General features: G+C 36.3%; 1 protein-coding gene across 1 annotated transcript in view; it reads right to left on the reverse strand.

Annotated features, from left to right (window-relative positions):
- Nucleotides 1-19,033, reverse strand: part of LOC127856569 (sentrin-specific protease 1-like) — a 40,266-nt gene extending 21,233 nt beyond the window's left edge. The window contains exons 1-8 of the mRNA XM_052392865.1: nucleotides 18,772-19,033; nucleotides 12,899-12,954; nucleotides 11,603-11,786; nucleotides 10,517-10,601; nucleotides 8,283-8,358; nucleotides 5,854-5,927; nucleotides 2,407-2,537; nucleotides 1,459-1,607 (exon numbers count right to left, since the gene is read on the reverse strand). Coding sequence (XP_052248825.1) covers nucleotides 1,459-1,607; nucleotides 2,407-2,537; nucleotides 5,854-5,927; nucleotides 8,283-8,358; nucleotides 10,517-10,601; nucleotides 11,603-11,786; nucleotides 12,899-12,954; nucleotides 18,772-18,878 — 862 coding nt within the window. The 5' untranslated portion in view covers nucleotides 18,879-19,033. The remainder of the gene's footprint in view (nucleotides 1-1,458; nucleotides 1,608-2,406; nucleotides 2,538-5,853; nucleotides 5,928-8,282; nucleotides 8,359-10,516; nucleotides 10,602-11,602; nucleotides 11,787-12,898; nucleotides 12,955-18,771) is intronic.
- Between the last annotated feature and the right edge of the window lie 45 nt (nucleotides 19,034-19,078).

Raw genomic sequence — 19,078 nt, forward strand, 5'->3', positions numbered from 1 at the left:
CATACATATACATGCATACATAACCTGACAATTTATATCGCGCGCCGGATATATCACGGTCGCGATCTTTGGACCCCTTCAACTGCGATATATTGGAGTTGCAGTGTACTGAGGTTTTCAAAGTGGTGCTTGAAACATTTTCTTGGTTTCAAGCAATAAAAAAAGAATTTTAGCCTGCTTGGTCAAACTGATCATGTCAATGATAGCAAAGTAAAAGGCATTTAAAAACAAGAGCACCGCATAACGGGTGCTTCACTCGGCTACGGGTGCAGTTTTGAATAAATACAAGATGTGTTTGTGAAACACAATGTCCCCCTATATGACGTTTGACCTTGAAGGATGGCCTTGACCTTGACCCTTCACCACTCAAAATGTGCAGCTCCTTGAGATACACACGCATTTCAAATATTAAATTGCTAGCTTCAATATTGCAGAAGTGACATTACATGAGCAATTTTGACCCATATATTTGACCTTGAAAGATGACCTTGACCTTTCACCACTCAAAATGTGCAGCTCCATGAGATACACATGCATGCCAAATATCAAGTTGCTATCTTCAATATTGCAAAAGTATTCATAAAATAAGCGATTTGGGCCACATATATTTGACCTCTGACCTTGAAGATTGACCTTGACCTTTCACCACTCAAAATGTGCAGCTCCATGAGATACACATGCATGCCAAATATCAAGTTGCTATCTTCAATATTGCAAAAGTATTCATAAAATAAGCGATTTGGGCCACATATATTTGACCTCTGACCTTGAAGGATGACCTTGACCTTTCACCACTCAAAATGTGCAGCTCCATGAGATACACATGCATGCCAAATATGAAGTTGCTATCTTCAATATTGCAAAAGAATTCATAAAATGAGCGATTTTGGCCACATATATTTGACCTCTGACCTTGAAGGATGACCTTGACCTTTTACCACTCAAAATGTGCAGCTTCATGAGATACACATGCATGCCAAATATGAAGTTGCTATCTTCAATATAGCAAAAGTTATTGCAAAATGTTAAAGTTGGCGCAAACCAACAGACCAATCAACCAACCAACCAACAGACAGGGCAAAAACAATATGTCCCCCACTACTATAGTGGGGGACATAAAAAGCTTGTCATAATTTTTATATTTTATATATATATATTTTTATAAAGGTCACAGTGACCTTGACCTTTGACCCAGTGACCCAAAAATGGGTGTGGCGTGTAGAACTCATTAAGGTGCATCTACATATGAAGTTTCAAAGTTGTAGGTGGAAGCACTTTGATTTTAGAGTCAATGTTCAAAACCTTAACAAAATGTTAAGGTTTTAGCACGACGCGGACGACGGACGTAAAGCTGGCTATGACAATACCTTGGGTTTTCTCCGAAAACGCTGAGCTAAAAATTAAGACAATTAACAATTTAACATATCACATCTAGACATATAACTCTTCATAGCATACCATTTACAACAGGCCTTGGGGTAGATTTCTGACTAGGATGGACTTTAAACTTCACACTATCTTGTCTGGTAGAGCGACTGGGCACGTCTTTCTTCACATCTGGGCCGACAGTGGCACCCAGTATGCTGTCATTCCCCTTAAAGTAAAACCTGCAACACAGACATCAAGTTCATGATAGACATGCCAATTAGCATGGCCCTGATCCCTTCTCATTTTTGTTCTGTTTTAATTTAAAGTCTTTATGGCAAAACACCATTGCAAATTAAAACAAATGTTATTAAAAAGGTTGTTTTATGCTATTAAACTGCTTGGATTTATCAAAGTATTAGAGAATGCCACCAGCCTAGTCAGTGTTTTTTTAGCGTTCAAACTTGGGGCCAGTACTCAGCCACAATCCCAAATGGGACTGAAAACATCCTGATTGAAGGCCCCACCCCCCTAAAGATCTCAAGAGAAAGCGATATGGGGTGTACGGTTAAATCAACTACCTGATGCGCACTGATATTCATCACATGATTCACGCATTATCAGTCCCGATTTGTAATCGTAATTAATCGGCCTAAGCTTGAAACCAATGAAAACAATTATGTTGGCTTTCCACAAAAGGCCGAAAGTTCCGATATACCAACTTCCTGTACATTTCCAAAAAATGTTGAATGTTTGTGTTAACTACATTCTTAAACACATTTATCGTCAATAACTGCAACAGTGTTTTGTTGGATTATTACTAGTTATCAAATTGCAAGATAATTATATTTTTAACTACTATAATATCTGGATTATTTAATACAGTTTAAATGCTAAACAAGATATTTGTGTCACAGAACCCGTTTATGAATTTGTTAGTGACGATGATTTTATTTTGTCCAGAATGATCATGTCTTTTAAAGACCATTTTTGGTTACTCCCTTGAGTGATCTCATAATACAAGATTGACTGTACACATACTTTGTGAGTTCTGGTACCCTGACTGGGTGCTTGATTTCCTTCTTGGCTGTGTCCCCCGTCTCACCCAGTGGAACCGTCGTGAACTTTTGTAGCAGCTGCTGGTATCTGGCTCTCTCATCCAGTCGTACACTCTGATGCAAACACACAGCAACATGCAAGTATATTGCAAGCTCGTCATTCATAACTGATTGCATATACAATTTGATGTATTTTGTTATATCACATAGGAACTTGCATGACCCCTTGTCATATCACTTAGGTTTAGATGAAAAATCTCTTGATTCCAATGATGATTTTAACCCTGTGTTGACAAAATTTGGGTGAAACATGAAAAGAAGATTTTGAAATTGATGTATAAACAACAAAGCTATTTGGGAGCTGGTTTATTGGCCTGTATTGGGTCATATTCACAAAGGCAAAACAAATCCTATTTCCAACACCATTTTAAAATTTGCAAATGTATTGTTTTCTGCCTAGACGTTTAGAAAAAGAAGGAATATGCAAAACAAGAGGACCAAAGGTCATAGGTCACTCACCTGGGACACGATGAAACTGAACTGTTCTGGGATGATTCAAGAACCATTTAAGAACTCAACCATGATATCATTTCAACAAATATTCTGATCAAAGTTCATGATTAAATGTGGTCCCCCAAGAGTGTTTGCAAGTATTTTAATTAGTTTGATGCAGTGACACAGTTTTCGCCGCCATGTAACCCGGTTTTTAACTCAACCTAGATATGATTGGAACAATTCTTCTAACAAAGTTTCATGATGACAGTCTTGGATGTAAGCCCACTTGAACTTTCAACCAAGTCTATTGATTTTTGCATCAATCAAGTGAAAAGTTGGTAGCCAGATTGTTCAAGTTCCTTTTTCATGTCCGTACTAAGCAACATGTCCCAAAAAGGTACACATAGACCTCTGTTCATGTCCATTGAGCACTCACTCATTGAGTAGACGAATATCGAAGTGTTTTAGATTGATCTCACGAGACGCTTTAACTCAAAAAAGGAATCAAGTGTTGATTTTTGTAATTGTTCTATGTTTTGTCAATACACAAATATTTAAGACTTTATTACTTTAATTCACACTAGCTAAAACTGACAAGGGCTAGTGAAATTTCAAAATTGTAGCCCGATCGGGCAAGTGCCTTAAAGGTAAAGGCATGCTTTTATAGTCTGACTAATCACTATGATTTACCCCCCGATTACTGGGATTTAAGTCGTCCGTTTACATATGGCGCCAAAGGCAGCCACGGCACATTGACTTATTTCCCTCACAGGTACCCATTTATACACCTTAGTGGAGAGGAGCAAGCGTGGAATTAATTTTTTGCTCAGAAAAATCCAGTGCCCCAAGCGGGATTCGAACCAGGGACCTTCTGATCCCTAGACCAGCATCCTACCACTAGGCCACTGTCCCCACAAAAAGTACAAAAAGTAATGCCAAGACTGTGATTATTGGGTGATGTGGTCTTGAGACTGTTCAAAAGTTTTTTCTTAACTTTCACAGTTACCAAGTTTATGACCCCATGTGACCCAGTCCAGAACAGAGCAGATATATTATTAAGACAAAAATACTAAATTAGTTTCATGAAGATGGGGCAATAAATAAGGCATCTAAAGTGTTCTAATGCTATTTCTGTAATTTGACATGATGACCTATTTTATTTACCTCATGTGACCGATCTAGAGCACTATATTGGTGTACACACATGCCTACGTGATTCCAGTGATTACCCAATAAACTCCTTTGATTTGATACATTCAAACAGTAAGCAACTACTTCAGATAATCCAATACAGCGTAAATAATAAGTCATTTAAACACTGTACCAATACTAGAGCTTTGTCACAGATGTGACATATACCCCCACATGCCGCATTGACACAGACTATTTTGCAAGCTGTCTTCACAAAACAAGAGAATCTAAATGGTGATTTTTAAGAATTATTATGCCATTATAATTTATGGCCACTTTGACCTTTGAACTCTTGAATTCTTTCGCATGACACGCTGTCCAATGACTGTGAACAAAATTAATGTACAGAGTCATTTAAAAATCTCACAATGAATGACATAGTTATGGCCCGGACAAGCTCATTTATGGCCATTTTTCACTTTTGAACTCCAAGTGCGACCTTGACCTTGAAGATATCGACGTAATTCTTTCGCATGACACGCCGTCCAATGATTGTGAACAAATGTACCAAGTAATTTTAAAATCTCACAATGAATGACATAGTTATGGCCCCGACAAGATCATTTACGGCCATTTTTGACCTTTGAACTCACAGTGTGACCTTGACCTTGGAGATATCGACGTTATTCTCTCGCGCGACACACCGGCCAATAATGGTGAACAAATGTGCCAAATGATTTCAAAATCTCACAATGAATGACATAGTTATGGCTCGGACAAGCTCATTTATGGCCATTTTTGACCTTTGAACTCAAAGTTTGACCTTGACCTTGGAGATATCAACGTAATTCTTTCGCGCAAAACACCGGCCAATGATGGTGAACAAATGTGCCAAATGATTTAAAAATCTCACAATGAACAACATAGTTATGACCTGGACAAGCTCATTTATGGCCATTTTTGACCTTTGAACTTAAAGTGTGACCTTGACCTTGGAGATATCAACGTAATTCTTTCGCCCGACACACTGTCCAATGATGGTGAGCAAATGTGCAAAATGATTTTAAAATCTCACAATGAATGACATAGTTATTGCCCGGACAAGCTCATTTATGGCCATTTTTTATCTTTGAACACAAAGTGTGACCTTGACCTTGGAGATTTCGACGTAATTCTTTCGCGTGATATACCGTCCAATGATGGTGAACAAATTGTCCACATGATTTTAAATCTCACAATAAATGATAAAGTTATGGCCCGGACATGCATTTGACCTTTCTTTGAACTCAAAGTGTGACCTTGACATTGGAGCTATCGACAAAATTCTTTCGTGCGACACACTGTCCAATGATGGTGAACAAATTTGCCAAATGATTTTTAAATCTCACAATAAATGATAAAGTTATGGCCCGGACATGCATTTGACCTTTGAACTCCAAGTGTGACCTTGACCTTTGAGATGTTGACGTACTTTTTTCACACGACACACCGTCCCATGATGGTGAACAAATGTACCAAGTTATTTTAAAATCTAACGATAATTGACATAGTTATGGTCTGGACAAACTTTCGGTTTAAAACACACTAAGTGACCCTGTGACCTAGTTTTTGACACGGCATGACCCATATTTAAACTTGACCTATACATCATCTAGATACAACTTGTGACCAAGTTTGGTGAAGATCGAATGAAATTTTGGGACATACAGACCGACCGACGGACCGACCGACAAAAAGACTCCTATATAGCCCCCATTACCAATGGTAATGGGGGTATAATAAAGCACACAGAAATATAGCGTACCTCTGAAGCTGAGAACTGGTGTTTGTTTCTGGTTATAAACTTCTCCTTTGCCCTGTGAGGTCTGTTTGGAATCACTGGAACCCAAATCACTTCATTCTTAAATATCAAATTATTTAATCCTTTCCCCCATAAGAAGCAAAATGAAAATGGCTTTTGCAAACAGCATAAAACCAGAACAGCCTGCAAGTAACTCGCAGTTTGTTCAGGTTTAATGCTGTTTGCTGTTCATCAGTAACTAGGGGTTGGAAATGAAGCCTTTAAACTTGGATTTAGTAAGAAAGGTATTTAATTAAATGTAACTTTCTAAGGGACTACATGTACAAATGTGTCAAAAAGCGTATCTATGTGGTAATGGGTTAATTAATGGTTATTATGAATTACTTGCAAAGAAAAGCATTTTTAAAGATTCATTGGAAAATGAAAAGACAACAAGAGCTGTCAGAGGACAGCACGCTCGACTATTTGAGTGCTTGACAGTATAATGTAAGCCATCATGGAGAGGGGGGGGGGGGGATATCATGTGGGTGTGTGGTCATTTAATAGATGATCTTTCAAAAATAAGGAAATTTTTTATTTTTGTTTTTTTTTGTTGGGGGGGAGGGGGGGGGGGGGGATTCTGGGGTGGGACATGGGGGATGGTTTGGGTGGAGTGCATTGTGGTATGTCAGTGTCAGGTAAGTGTTGTTTTGTCAAAGTATGAATCAAATGTGATCATAAATAAAGAAGTTATTGCATTTTAAGCAAAATGTTCAATTATCTAAGTATAAAAGAGGCCATAATTCTGTCAAAATGCTTGATACAGTTGTCTGCTCTTGTTTATAGATTGGGATCATGTTGGTAAAGAAATATGCAAAATATGAAAGCAATATGTCAAAGGACATAGGAAATATTTGGGGTAGTATGCAAACTTTAACATTTGCACGCTCAGGGCTTCCCCTGGCTCAAAAATTTCTTTAGCCAACATTTTAGCCAATTAGATTTTTTTGTAGCCAAATTTTAGAAACTGTAGCCAAAGTTTTAGCCAAGCATTAGGGACCGCCTCGTGAAAGTCTAGGGGTGTAAGAACACAAATAACTACAATATGAAGCTTAAATATATTTATTACTATAATCATCCTTTTAAAATATTGTACATAACAGAATATCAGTTTATAAAAAAACATTTATAGATATGCATACATCTAGATATACATACATCAATGTAATAATCATACTTTTATTCTACATAACAGAATATCAGTTTATTCATACATCATAAGCACATGTTCAGTTCACATTGTTTACAAAATAAGCACATTTTCATTATATTAAAGATATTCATTCTTGAGCACATATTTCAATATTTGCAAAACATAACAGTTGATCAAGACTAAAGATGCTTTATTTTCAAAGCCTCTCACTTCATATTGTTAAACAGTTATATTTGGTCATTTGGATATGATATACATCAGCTTTGACAGCTTCTGTTGTTAAAACATTTTCTGTAAGTGGTGGATGATTTCTAGGCTCAAATAAATGAATGTTTTTAACGCATATTTCTTGACAGAAAGGCCCAGATAATTGCTACCATCCATTCTAGTTGCCTGAAATATGATAAAACATAGTTTTACAAACTATCAACAACAAACCAACACATAAATGTCCGTATCTTTAAATGTCCGAATTTTTAACATATCCGAAATATATTACTACGAGTGAATGGTATACTTTTTATTTCCGAAATTGTTGGTTTCTTAATCAAACTTTACCTTTCCCAAAATATTATAATAATGAAACTATTAAACAGAAATTCTCTCAAATTCCTGTTGAAACAAGATTTCATGTTTTTTTGTGAAGAAATTTTTTTGTTAAATGCTTTTGCCAGGCCCGTGGTATTGACATAATGTTCGATAACACCTTTTGTTTTCACACCAGCAAGCGTTCTAAACATAGATGGTGACGTCACTGCCAGTACATAATGCACCAGCAAGTTTCCTTTGTTTCGATGACCGGTTCTGACCGGTGTTGCTGCAGACTGCGTATCAAATTTTCTGGTTAATAACACGATGATGTATTATCGCACAGTCGACGGTTTAAAGAGTTTACTATCTGGGATGGTACTTGACAGGCAAAAAACGTTTCGCTGAGCATTTTCGCCAACCGAGAATTTTATTCGCCGAATTTTAAAAACGTTTCGCCGAGCATTTTCGCCAACCGAGAATTTTATTCGCCGAATTTGCGAAATTTTCGCCAACGGCGAATTTGGCGAACGACAGCGGAACGCTAACGGGAACGCTAACGCCGACGCCAGGGTGAGTAGGATAGCTCCACTATATATATTTCATATATAATAGTCGAGCTAAAAATGGTTTAATTTGAATGTAAGTAAATCTGTGTATAATCAGGTTTATGAATATTCTACTATAATTATAATGATAAGAGTAGACATACATGTGCCAGGCAAATCATCTGTTTGTACTGTTCGATTCTCTGTTGATCTTTTATGTAACGGGCCACGAGACAAGTTCTGGAAAAAAGCAATTGTCTAATACACATCTACTGGAAAACAGTTAAACTGTATGGGTGTTATTGTCTAATACACATCTACTGGAAAACTGTATGGGTGTTATTCATTGCCAGTTACAGGACTATTGAAATAGCAGCCATGGAAGTTGTGAATGTAGAAGTGTAAAGCTTGGAAAAGTCTGATGAAAACAATATTTTCAATTGTATGGCAGGGCTTGACAAACAAATTTGTCCAGTCAGGCAAGCACTTTGAGAATTTTCTTGTCCTGACATACAATCTTCTTACCCATGTCTGAAATACCCCCATTTAATAACAAAATATTTAAACCCAAACATATTTCATCACTGTTATCACATGTTTTAATTGTGAACTCTTAAATCAACAACAGTACTTGTTCTTAAACAATTCAGTCTGATTCAGCAAAGAGTGCTTTTCTAGACCTCTAGCCACTAGTATATAGCAAAGGTAGAGATCTCTAGAGCAATTCTATTTGCACACTGCTGGTCCAGAGCTAAGTACATGTAAGTCAGCTTATACACATTTTTTTAATGACTTTAGTTGCTAATGATAGATGTTTATTTTCTGCCTTTGTTTTTATGTCTCAAGCCTAACGGGGCTAGTATTATGTGCATTATATCACGCACTCAAAGTAAAGATAAGCAGATGCCATCTATAGAGACTATGAATGTATTATTAGAAAGACCCTACAAAACAAAGTCATTTATATAAAGACTTCTTTATGCTGGATTATTTTTTATAAGAATTTACTTTCCCTTGTGAACAGTCTTCAGAAAAACAGTTAGTACATGTTGAATTCATTCTAAATTTTTAACACTTGTCAATTGGTTGTCATGATTAACTAAAAACAGTGTCGGATGCACGCAAATCTTCTTACTTCTGATTTACGCATGTTCAATAATGTATGCAACTGCCTTGATTAAATCTTCATATAGAAACCTATCCACAATTCCCTTTACCATATTTACTTCTGAACAAGAGATGTGTTTGTCAGAAACACAATGCCCCCTATTGCGCCAGTTTGAAATAAAATTTCAATATATCATTTAGCAGGTTTAGAAATTATCTCCCTTTTAAAGCTTATTACTTCCCTTGGATTGTATTTTTTTTACTTTTGACCTTGAAGGATGACCTTGACCTTTCACCACTCAAAATGTGCAGCTCCATGAGATACACATGCATGCCAAATATAAAGTTGCTATCTTCAATATTGCAAAAGTTATGGCCAATGTTTTCGGACGGACTGACGGACGGACGGACAGACAGACAGTTCAAATGCTATATGCCACCCTACTGGGGGCATAAAAAGAAAAGTGTGAATGTTTGTGTTTATGCTATGCTTAAACGCATAACTCATCAATATTGACCAGAATTTGTCATTTATTTAAAGTCCTTTGTGCTTCTTGCCCAATCAGGCAACTGGAAGTGAAAAGAACTTACACAGATAACCCTGACTTGCCTGGGGCAATTGTTATTGCCAAGCCCTGAACATTTACCACTTTCACTGTATATTTAGAACATAAGTTAAACAAGACTATTGCCAAGCAATATATGTCCCCTACCGGCTTCACCATTGTCAGAAATTCCACCATTGTCAGAATTTTTTAAATTAAATTTTTATATTTGTTTCCATAGCAACCAGAATATTTGTTGTAGAAACAAAATGAAATGATGTGCATAATGTCCATATTGCCATCTATCCATGTTTCAAGTTTCATGAAAAAATATGAAGAATTTTTTAAGTTATCGCAGGATCCAGACAACCACCATTTTCAGCAGTATTTCTAGTCTATTTGTTGCCATAGCAACCAGAATTTTTTAAATGACGTGCATAATGTCCATAATGCAATTTATCCATGTTTCAAGTTTCATGAAAAAAATATGAAGAACTTTTAAAGTTATCGCAGGATCCAGAAAAGCGTGACAGACAGACAGACGCACAGCGTCCGGTGAAACCGGTAGGGGACAAAAAGAAGCAACATTGATCTTAAGGAATAATACCACTAAAACAGACAGCCTTAATTGCGTTTCTTTTTGACAAATCAGACATGTATGCTAAAGATGGAATAATACTATTTAACATATCAGTGAACACATTTTGATAATTTCTTAACAAGTGTTTGCACCCATTATGACTTACGTCAGTGGTCAACTGTTTATATGTGGGCTCATACACTTGAAATGTGCCTGGTCTGTATGCAGTAGGTACATCATTCCGGGAATAACTGGAAGAGAAATGTGTAACATGGACAATCATGGCCAAAATTGCAAATTGTTTGCTAGCAGAGAAGACAAAACTTTATAAGTGCTCATCAGACATAATGTCCATTATTGTAATCGAGTCAGACCCTTGGGATCTCATTGTTAGTAATTATATTATTATATTATAGTAATTGTTTACAGTAAAAGGGTGTGATGATAATGCCCGACACCATCTTTCATGTAATGTTTAATTACCATTATTACATAAATTTTAAAACTGTGATTCCTTGTTAATCAATCTGCAATAAACGCTTACTTCATGACTGACATCAATACAAAACAATGGTCGCCAGTTAACATTCGTTCTCGTTAAATTAAATGCATTCTCGTTACTGATTGGACGCTGAACAGCACAGTTTGGCGACTGGAAAGTTACCTGACAATTTCTTGTGGTGCATCCATATCAGCATACATGTACATGGCTGTGTAATGTGACTTTATTATTCGATACTCTGATATCTCTTATCGGTGGATGATCTATAACCACATGTCGCTTTTATGGTGATTAAGCGAGGAGTTAACGGAGTGAATGACCGGAGTTACTATTGTGATTTGTATGTCCCATGTATTAATAAACAGTATACATGCGGATAAGCGCATGTCCAAGTGACTTCCACCATTTGTAAAACAGACGTAAGTCGTTAAGACTCCCGTTTTGGGGCATAATTTACGCCCGGATGTCCATTAATGGAAGCGCTGGTCATTATATTATTAAAGAGACATTTATTTTCTCTATACACTAGTTAATAAATTTTTTTTAATATACCAAAATCAACATGTTATCTTTATATTCAATGCTTTTCAACCATTTCATAACTCCTTAGCACTCATTCCCCAAACAAACAGTAATAATGTTTGTATAATTTTCCTTGCTTGAAGCACTGTATTACTCGTAATGATAACCACACACACACATCAAATGAACATCCATCTTTTATAGGTTTGACTGCTGACACCATGTTACCTAAGGGGAGCAGAGCTCTTCTTGAAGGAATCCGTATGGTGATCGCCATTTCTACGGACACCATTGCCGTTGTGGTTGACTGGTTTGTCTTCAACAGATCCCCAATTGAAAAGTGCGGGTGTTTTCTTCTGGACCCAGTCGGCCATGTTTTGCACAATGTTTGTGCTGAACAGATCGAAAAAGGCTGCAATAAATAAAAGTTAAGTGAAAATATGTATATGGGAATGTACAAGATAACATACGATTGTTTTGTACACTGCTTTGGGAATGAGTCAGATACCTTCAAGTTGAATTTTGTTCAGAAATGTTCAAGAGACCTTAATAGAAGTTTAACACACAAATGCACCTGATCAATATGATGTCCATTATCTACTTGGAGGTTTTAGATTCAATCCCCACATTGGAAGCATTCCTTAAATTTCTCTAAAAGACACTATGTCATTATATCCAGGAAGTGGTCTCTTTAAATTTCCATGCATTTAAGCTTACTTAAAATGTTATCTTGCAACTGGGAAATATTAAAAAAAAGTAGTTAAATAATTAAAAATCTGAAACTGTTGTCATTATGCTAAATAGTATTTCAAATATGTATCAACATTGCAAACAAGAAAGGTTCATAATCAGCAATTAAGACTTAAATGTATTGAGGGTTTGTCATTAATATATAAAATAAATTGTAATTGGTAAAAAACCCATATGGAAATGGTGCAAAATTTCCTCCTCATGAAGAATGTGGGAAGCTTCCCCCTAGGCCACAGCGGGCCCTGATAATATTAATAGTGTAACCCCCAATTATTTATCTGTGCATGAAAAACATGTACATTTTCAGAAAAACTGACTAGAAATTGAAAAGAGTGTTAACTGTCAAAATGTTATGTTTTAATAAAACCTGACTAGTGTTGTAACATAAACCATATGATTTATCTCCCATAATAACAATACTGGCCGATACATTAACTTTCAGTGTACAAGTATCAGAATATCTCACATATTTCTGTTTAAATATCAACTTTAAGTTTTGGAAAGAAATTTCGGCTAAATAACTTTTAACCAATTTTCTTGGAAGTTTATTTAAGTAAACTAACACTTCTAATTTTTAACTTGTCCTTTCTGAATAAGCTTTTCTAAAACAATAATGAACATCATTATTTTTTCCACAAATTAATTTTTTCCAATGTCCCATGACATTTTTCAAGTGAACGCTTATAACAGTGTAACAATACATGTACATAAATTATAATCCGTTATCTTTGACTCTGAATTTAAAAAGCATGTTGCTGCTAAAATCATACTTACAACTTGTCCTTTCTGTCTTTATTTTTTTCACACCACCCAGTTCTACACCATCAGGCCTGAAAAAGAAGAATTTGAGGAATTCATTAAAGAATTTCACAACATCAACTGAGCGTTATAAATCATTAAATTATCTTGTATAGCAACCAGGCCCTCATGGATTTGAACTGTCACAAGCCGCATTATTCAGATAATAACCATGCACAAAAATGAATCAATCAGGTTCTATAAAAAAAATTCAGTCAGTAACAAGTGTGTGTTGGTACGCAAAAGCATATGTATACAGGGATTGAAACATACTTTTATAAGGCCGGTTGCCCAGATGGGCAACCAACTCCTTAAATTACCGTATTTTCCCCTGTATAGCGCGCGCCCATGTATAGCGCGCAGGCTGTTTTATAAATGCAAAAATGAAGAAAAAATATTTAAAGACAATAAAACCACCAAATCAAACCGAAAATGGCAGCCATTGTACTATTGCGCAATCGAAAAATTAGGGGCATTGGAAAGCTTAATTAAGCATTTAAAATAGCTAAAATCATTATGATTGAGAGCATGGGTTGCATAGCACTATACTTTTCTGACAATTTTGTAATTTTCTAGCAACAGATTAACAGTCCATATGCATTTCGTTGAAAACGTGAGAAAATAAGACTTCATGTACATCATGTCATTCTTCATCGGGGAAAGCATAGGCTTTAAATTTGAATGCTGAATAAAAACTTCGTGGCGCATGGGAGACAGGGCTACAGTTGTTGAGATATGTCAGTATTGACATAAAACTGTTAATCTATTATGTTGGACAAGTTGGGTTATTGTTTGTCGCACTACACAGGCGTGAATGTGATGAACAATGAAGGCACCAAAAACCTGGACCAAACTGGCAAACTGGAAAACACTTAAGAAGTCCCTGTTCACACCTACGGTTACCTGCAAAAATGACCAAATACCTTTACCAGTCCAATGTAAGCTGCCTAATCGGACCAAAAATGGCCGTAGAAGTGCACAAACACAGACAAATAAATGTTTGCATACTTTATTCAAACCTTTTTTTTTTAAATAACTAATGCTACCCCGTTCATATCTGCCGTTACCGACTTTTTGTTGTTTCGACAACAGCCCCTTCAGTCTGTAAGATAATAGGGTGTAGTTTTCTGGAATAAACAAGATGTGTTTGTGAAACACAATGTCCCCCTATATGATGTTTGACCTTGAAGGATGACCTTGACCTTGACCCTTCACCACTCAAAATGTGCAGCTCCATGAGATACACATGCATTTCAAATATAAAATTGCTAGCTTTAATATTGCAGAAGTGACATTACATGAGCAATTTTGACCCATATATTTGACCTTGAAGGATGACCTTGACCTTTCACCACTCAAAATGTGCAGCTCCATGAGATACACATGCATGCCAAATATCAAGTTGCTATCTTCAATATTGCAAAAGTATTCAGAAAAAAAGCGATTTGGGCCACATATATTTGACCTCTGACCTTGAAGGATGACCTTGACCTTTCACCACTTAAAATGTGCAGCTCCATGAGTTACACATGCATGCCAAATATCAAGTTGCTATCTTCAATATTGCAAAAGTATTCATAAAATGAGCGATTTTGGCCACATATATTTGACCTCTGACCTTATAGGATGACCTTGACCTTGACCTTCCATCACTCAAAATGTGCAGCTTCATGAGATACACATGCATGCCAAATATGAAGTTGCTATCTTCAATATAGCAAAAGTTATTGCAAAATGTTAAAGTTGGCGCAAACCAACCAACAGACCAACAGACCAACCAACCAACAGACAAGGCAAAAACAATATGTCCCCCACTACTATAGTGGGGGACATAAAAAATGGCGGCTGTTAAGAATATTTACGATTACGAAATGATTTTTTTGCAATTTAGCAGCCAGGATAGCGTTGTATCAATGTATAACGCGCAAAAACTTTTTTATTTGAAATTTGGAGGTAAAAAACTACGCGCTATACAAGGGAAAATACAGTAGGTTGCCCAGCAAAAAATCTACCAACCCAGAGTCTTTCTAATGCTTTTAATACATTTTGTTTTTCAATGAACGTACAATTTAAGTTAAGGCTGCTTGGTAGTACAATAACATAATTAACTCTTTCCATACATTGTTTTCACTTATTATTCTTGACCTGATAAGTTGATTTACTTGTTATCAGCAATTTCAGCAAAGCTGAACAGGCGATTATAAACCTCAGCATTCAGAATTTTAATTTTTGGGGCTTGTGAATCGTAATTTGGTTTACTCTTTGGTACATATATAGCTGCCACACTCTTGCGCCCATCGGACTGTTCATGTTTCTTTATGCTGTCAATTTTCCATGAGGAGCAACCTTTCGTAAAAGATCTTTGCATTCCTTGTGCAACATAATATTTACAGTACAGGCACCGTGTACTTAAACAAACGCCACTTGCTGCGGTGTTCATCTCACTGTGTTCGCTTACCAATATGAACCCCGCGATGGATGTTCAGATCAAATGTCGCGGGGGCTGTTTGCCATAAGGCGAACACCTCGGACCCATAATATCTACCGCGGTGTTCATCGTGTTTGCTTAAAATAAAATAATTGAACATAACCGTATTGTATTGATCTCTTTCATTTAAAAGTGATAATGAATAACGTATTTCACACCCATGCCCATGACAGTGTTTTCTGTCTTTTTAAACACCGCGTATAAAAGAAAACCGCGTTCGCACCGAGCTGTAGGATACCGCACCTGGAGGAGTGTTAATTGAGTGTTTGATTGTTCAATTAAGAGTTTGAAGCCATGGAGAACTCATAACTGCTTGTAGTAATCGTATTATCCCAAGTTTCTGGATTCCCCAATACATACATGTCCACTGTCTCAATCGCATACATGCAACTTTTCCCATCTGTATCCATTACTCGATAATCCCATATATGCCCGATTTATATTTATATAAAACCAAATTATGGGTGGGTAGTATAGACGATAAGAGTCATAAACACAAACGTTTGAAATTTTCGAAAGTGTCAAATGAATTTCGTCATATGATTCTATTTAAAGGTATAATGAAATAAGCTCCCAATCAGGACCGTTGTATTGCAACATGCGTAAATCACCTGACACAGTTTGCACGCGTTGTCTACAGCTATTTAAGGTTACAAATTCTACATGAAATAAATAAATTTCTTTGTCCAGATAAAAGCGCGCGAAAATTGGCGTGGGTGTATTTATTTGTAAATAAAAATTTCGTAGCGAGTACAACATTGAGATCATTTAATTTCCATTAAAAGTTTCGTTGGGAATTTCAACTAAAGTACCGGGGTATCTCGCGAATTATTTGGCATTGACATTTCCTCTTAATAAAATATAATTTAAACATGCTGTATCGTTACCATTACGCTGTATCAGTTCCTTCATAATTGAAACAATTATTGTATTGTATACTGACTGCATACAAGCAGCGTTTTTTTTCCCCAAAGGGGAAAGGTACCTGTACCCCTACAATTGGGAATTTTTCGAGTCGTGAAATCTTCAAATTGGGAAAAAAACGAGTCGCAAAATCAATGAATTGGGAAAAATTCGAGTCGCAAAATTGATGAATTGGGAACCTTTAAAATGCATGTAATCTATCATTAGGGGCTATATTCTGCATCACAAAGCATTTTCAACTCTAGGTTGTGACAGAAAAACTACAGTACAGTGATGATATTTTGACTATCGTATCATGTCATGTGAAAATTGTGTTATTGCCACTTTAGTTAGAATGTGCCCGTCAATTGGAAAAAAATATCTTCCAGTGATAGGCATAAGCACTGAGGTTGCATAAAAAATAATATTAATAATTTTGTTTTAGCCCTTAAAAGTCTTACAAGCCCTGCAATGTTTCATGTGAGTTAAATTAAAAACTTAAAAACTAAACAAAAACAACAACAATGGATCTTGTACTGGTTTGACATCTTTTAACAATAGACAGTGAGAATAGTCACACGTAACCAAAATGAGTTTTTAGAGTGGAATGCTTTAAAAATAATTTTCAAAGGTAAGTCTTATATTTTGTTTTGATTTTTTTTCAAATCATCAAATAAGATATTTAGATCATCTGCCATTAAATGCTTATGTATATGTTGTAAATAACTATAGGATTTTACACCCATGTCTCATTATTTTTAATTTTATGTTAAACTTTTATTTGTTTATATCCGTATCCGAATAGTTACTGTCCGGATTTGACACTTAAAAAACTATACATAGAAGTAATATGAGCATTTAACTCAATACGGTTACGTTTTTTTTAATGTCAACGAAAAATTAGTGTTGAGAAAGTTTATTGATGTAAGAAAGACTGGTCTTAGCGATGGAATTCTTTCACGGGAAATATCGATCACTCGTCGCGGTTATGTAATCCATTCACATTTTACACAGCGGTTAGAGTTGCGCCCCATTTGAAAAGTTTTGTTTACTTTCTACACAACAATGTCCGGCGAAAATAAATGGCCGAAAATGAAAGGCTCGACAATATCAAAAGATATTTCCAGCGAAAATAAAAGGCACTGGCTATTGGGAACGGCACCTAAAATCGTTCGGAACAGTAGATATCGAGATTGGGAAAGGTCCGGTGCTAAAATTGGGAAGCCTCCGGTAGGCTTTGGGAAAGGTACCGTTCCCCGGTACTAGTTTAAGAAGGAAAAAAAAACGCTGATACAAGTGTCGTAACGTACGGATGCAATACGTAAATTCGGACAGTACTTAAAGTCGGACACAAGTAAATAAATGATTTAATACTCTCTTGATTTCTTTGAAACTCGGTATTTGTTGTTAAAATGGGTAATTGCATGGATTAACACCATAAGAGTCAATAGTATTGATCATCTAAACGCTTAATTTACATTTCCGACTTTACGTACTGTGCGAATTTAAGTACACATACATCTTATATCTACAGGTAGTATATGATTTTCTTTTGTACATTTACATTTATAACACGTGAATGACTCTCGCAGACAGGTGTTTACAGTGGCTGCGCAGCATCGCGGTGATCATGGGTGTTCCCGTTAACGATAGCGTGAAATCGCGGCGATTTCAGGTGTTTGCCGAACACCGCGGTCAGTAGCGTGTCCGCCCCTGCGAAATGTCACCCATTGGTAAAAGTGAACACCGCGGACAGGCGTTTTTGTTTAAGTACACGGTGCCTGCATTGTACACTGCATACCGTTCTCATCATTTGTTAGCCATGGCCTATTTTCCAGCCACCCAAGTTGAAACTCACGTTTACGTTTAGATTGTATCATACCTTTATTGTACTTAGGTTTTCTGCAATGTTTGGCTTTACTGGCCAACAAACGCCTTCAATAAATGGTTATATTTGAACAGATTTGTTACCTTGCGGGCTCAACCATTTGAAAAGAATTAATACAGTGTCTGTTGTCATTGGCTGATTCATCTTTTGTGTATTTGATGTTTTGTACGACGCAATATAATTTGCTGTGACCATTTCATGCTAGGGGGGTAAATATATTGATGAATACCGCACAATGTATCGATTGTTAAAAAACCAGCTTTTTCAAATTGCCCGACATATAAAATAGTAGCCCAGGGCAAGCAGGCAATCGTTAATTTCCATCCCTGGTATACACAATCTATCCCTGGTATACACAATCAATGACTTTTTTGCAAGGCAGAAAACTTACAGAGGCATAAACAAACCTAGACAAACCAACCAATTTGTTCTCAATTTTTTAACAGGACAATCGGTCAAGGTTATTGGACCGACAGGCTGGACCTTACACTATTTTGAAAAGATAGAGTGCCCTATTGATGCCAAGAGTATCGCATGAGGCAATTTTAAATTGAATTTATATTTACTAACCCTTCATCGAACGGCCTCTTTCTCTTTCGATCTACATTCGGAACGTCGTCTTTCTCTTCGGAAGCAAATATCAATGATTTGAATTTGTTGGTGAACGAATGTATCATTTCACACAAAATAAACACGTCGGAAAAAGCAGGAAATATTATCAATTTCGGCTTAATATTCTTTCATGCGCGCAAATGTACAGAACACTCATTTTATTTTTCAAAATGGAGAGCAAATGTTGTAAACAAACATGTTCTTTGTAGATATCGCAACTAAAGGTCAAGTACCACTTTTAGCGCTCGAGGCTACAATACAGTAT

Source organism: Dreissena polymorpha, chromosome 13 (genome assembly GCF_020536995.1).
Source record: "Dreissena polymorpha isolate Duluth1 chromosome 13, UMN_Dpol_1.0, whole genome shotgun sequence".
NCBI classification, from domain to species: Eukaryota; Metazoa; Mollusca; class Bivalvia; order Myida; family Dreissenidae; genus Dreissena; species Dreissena polymorpha.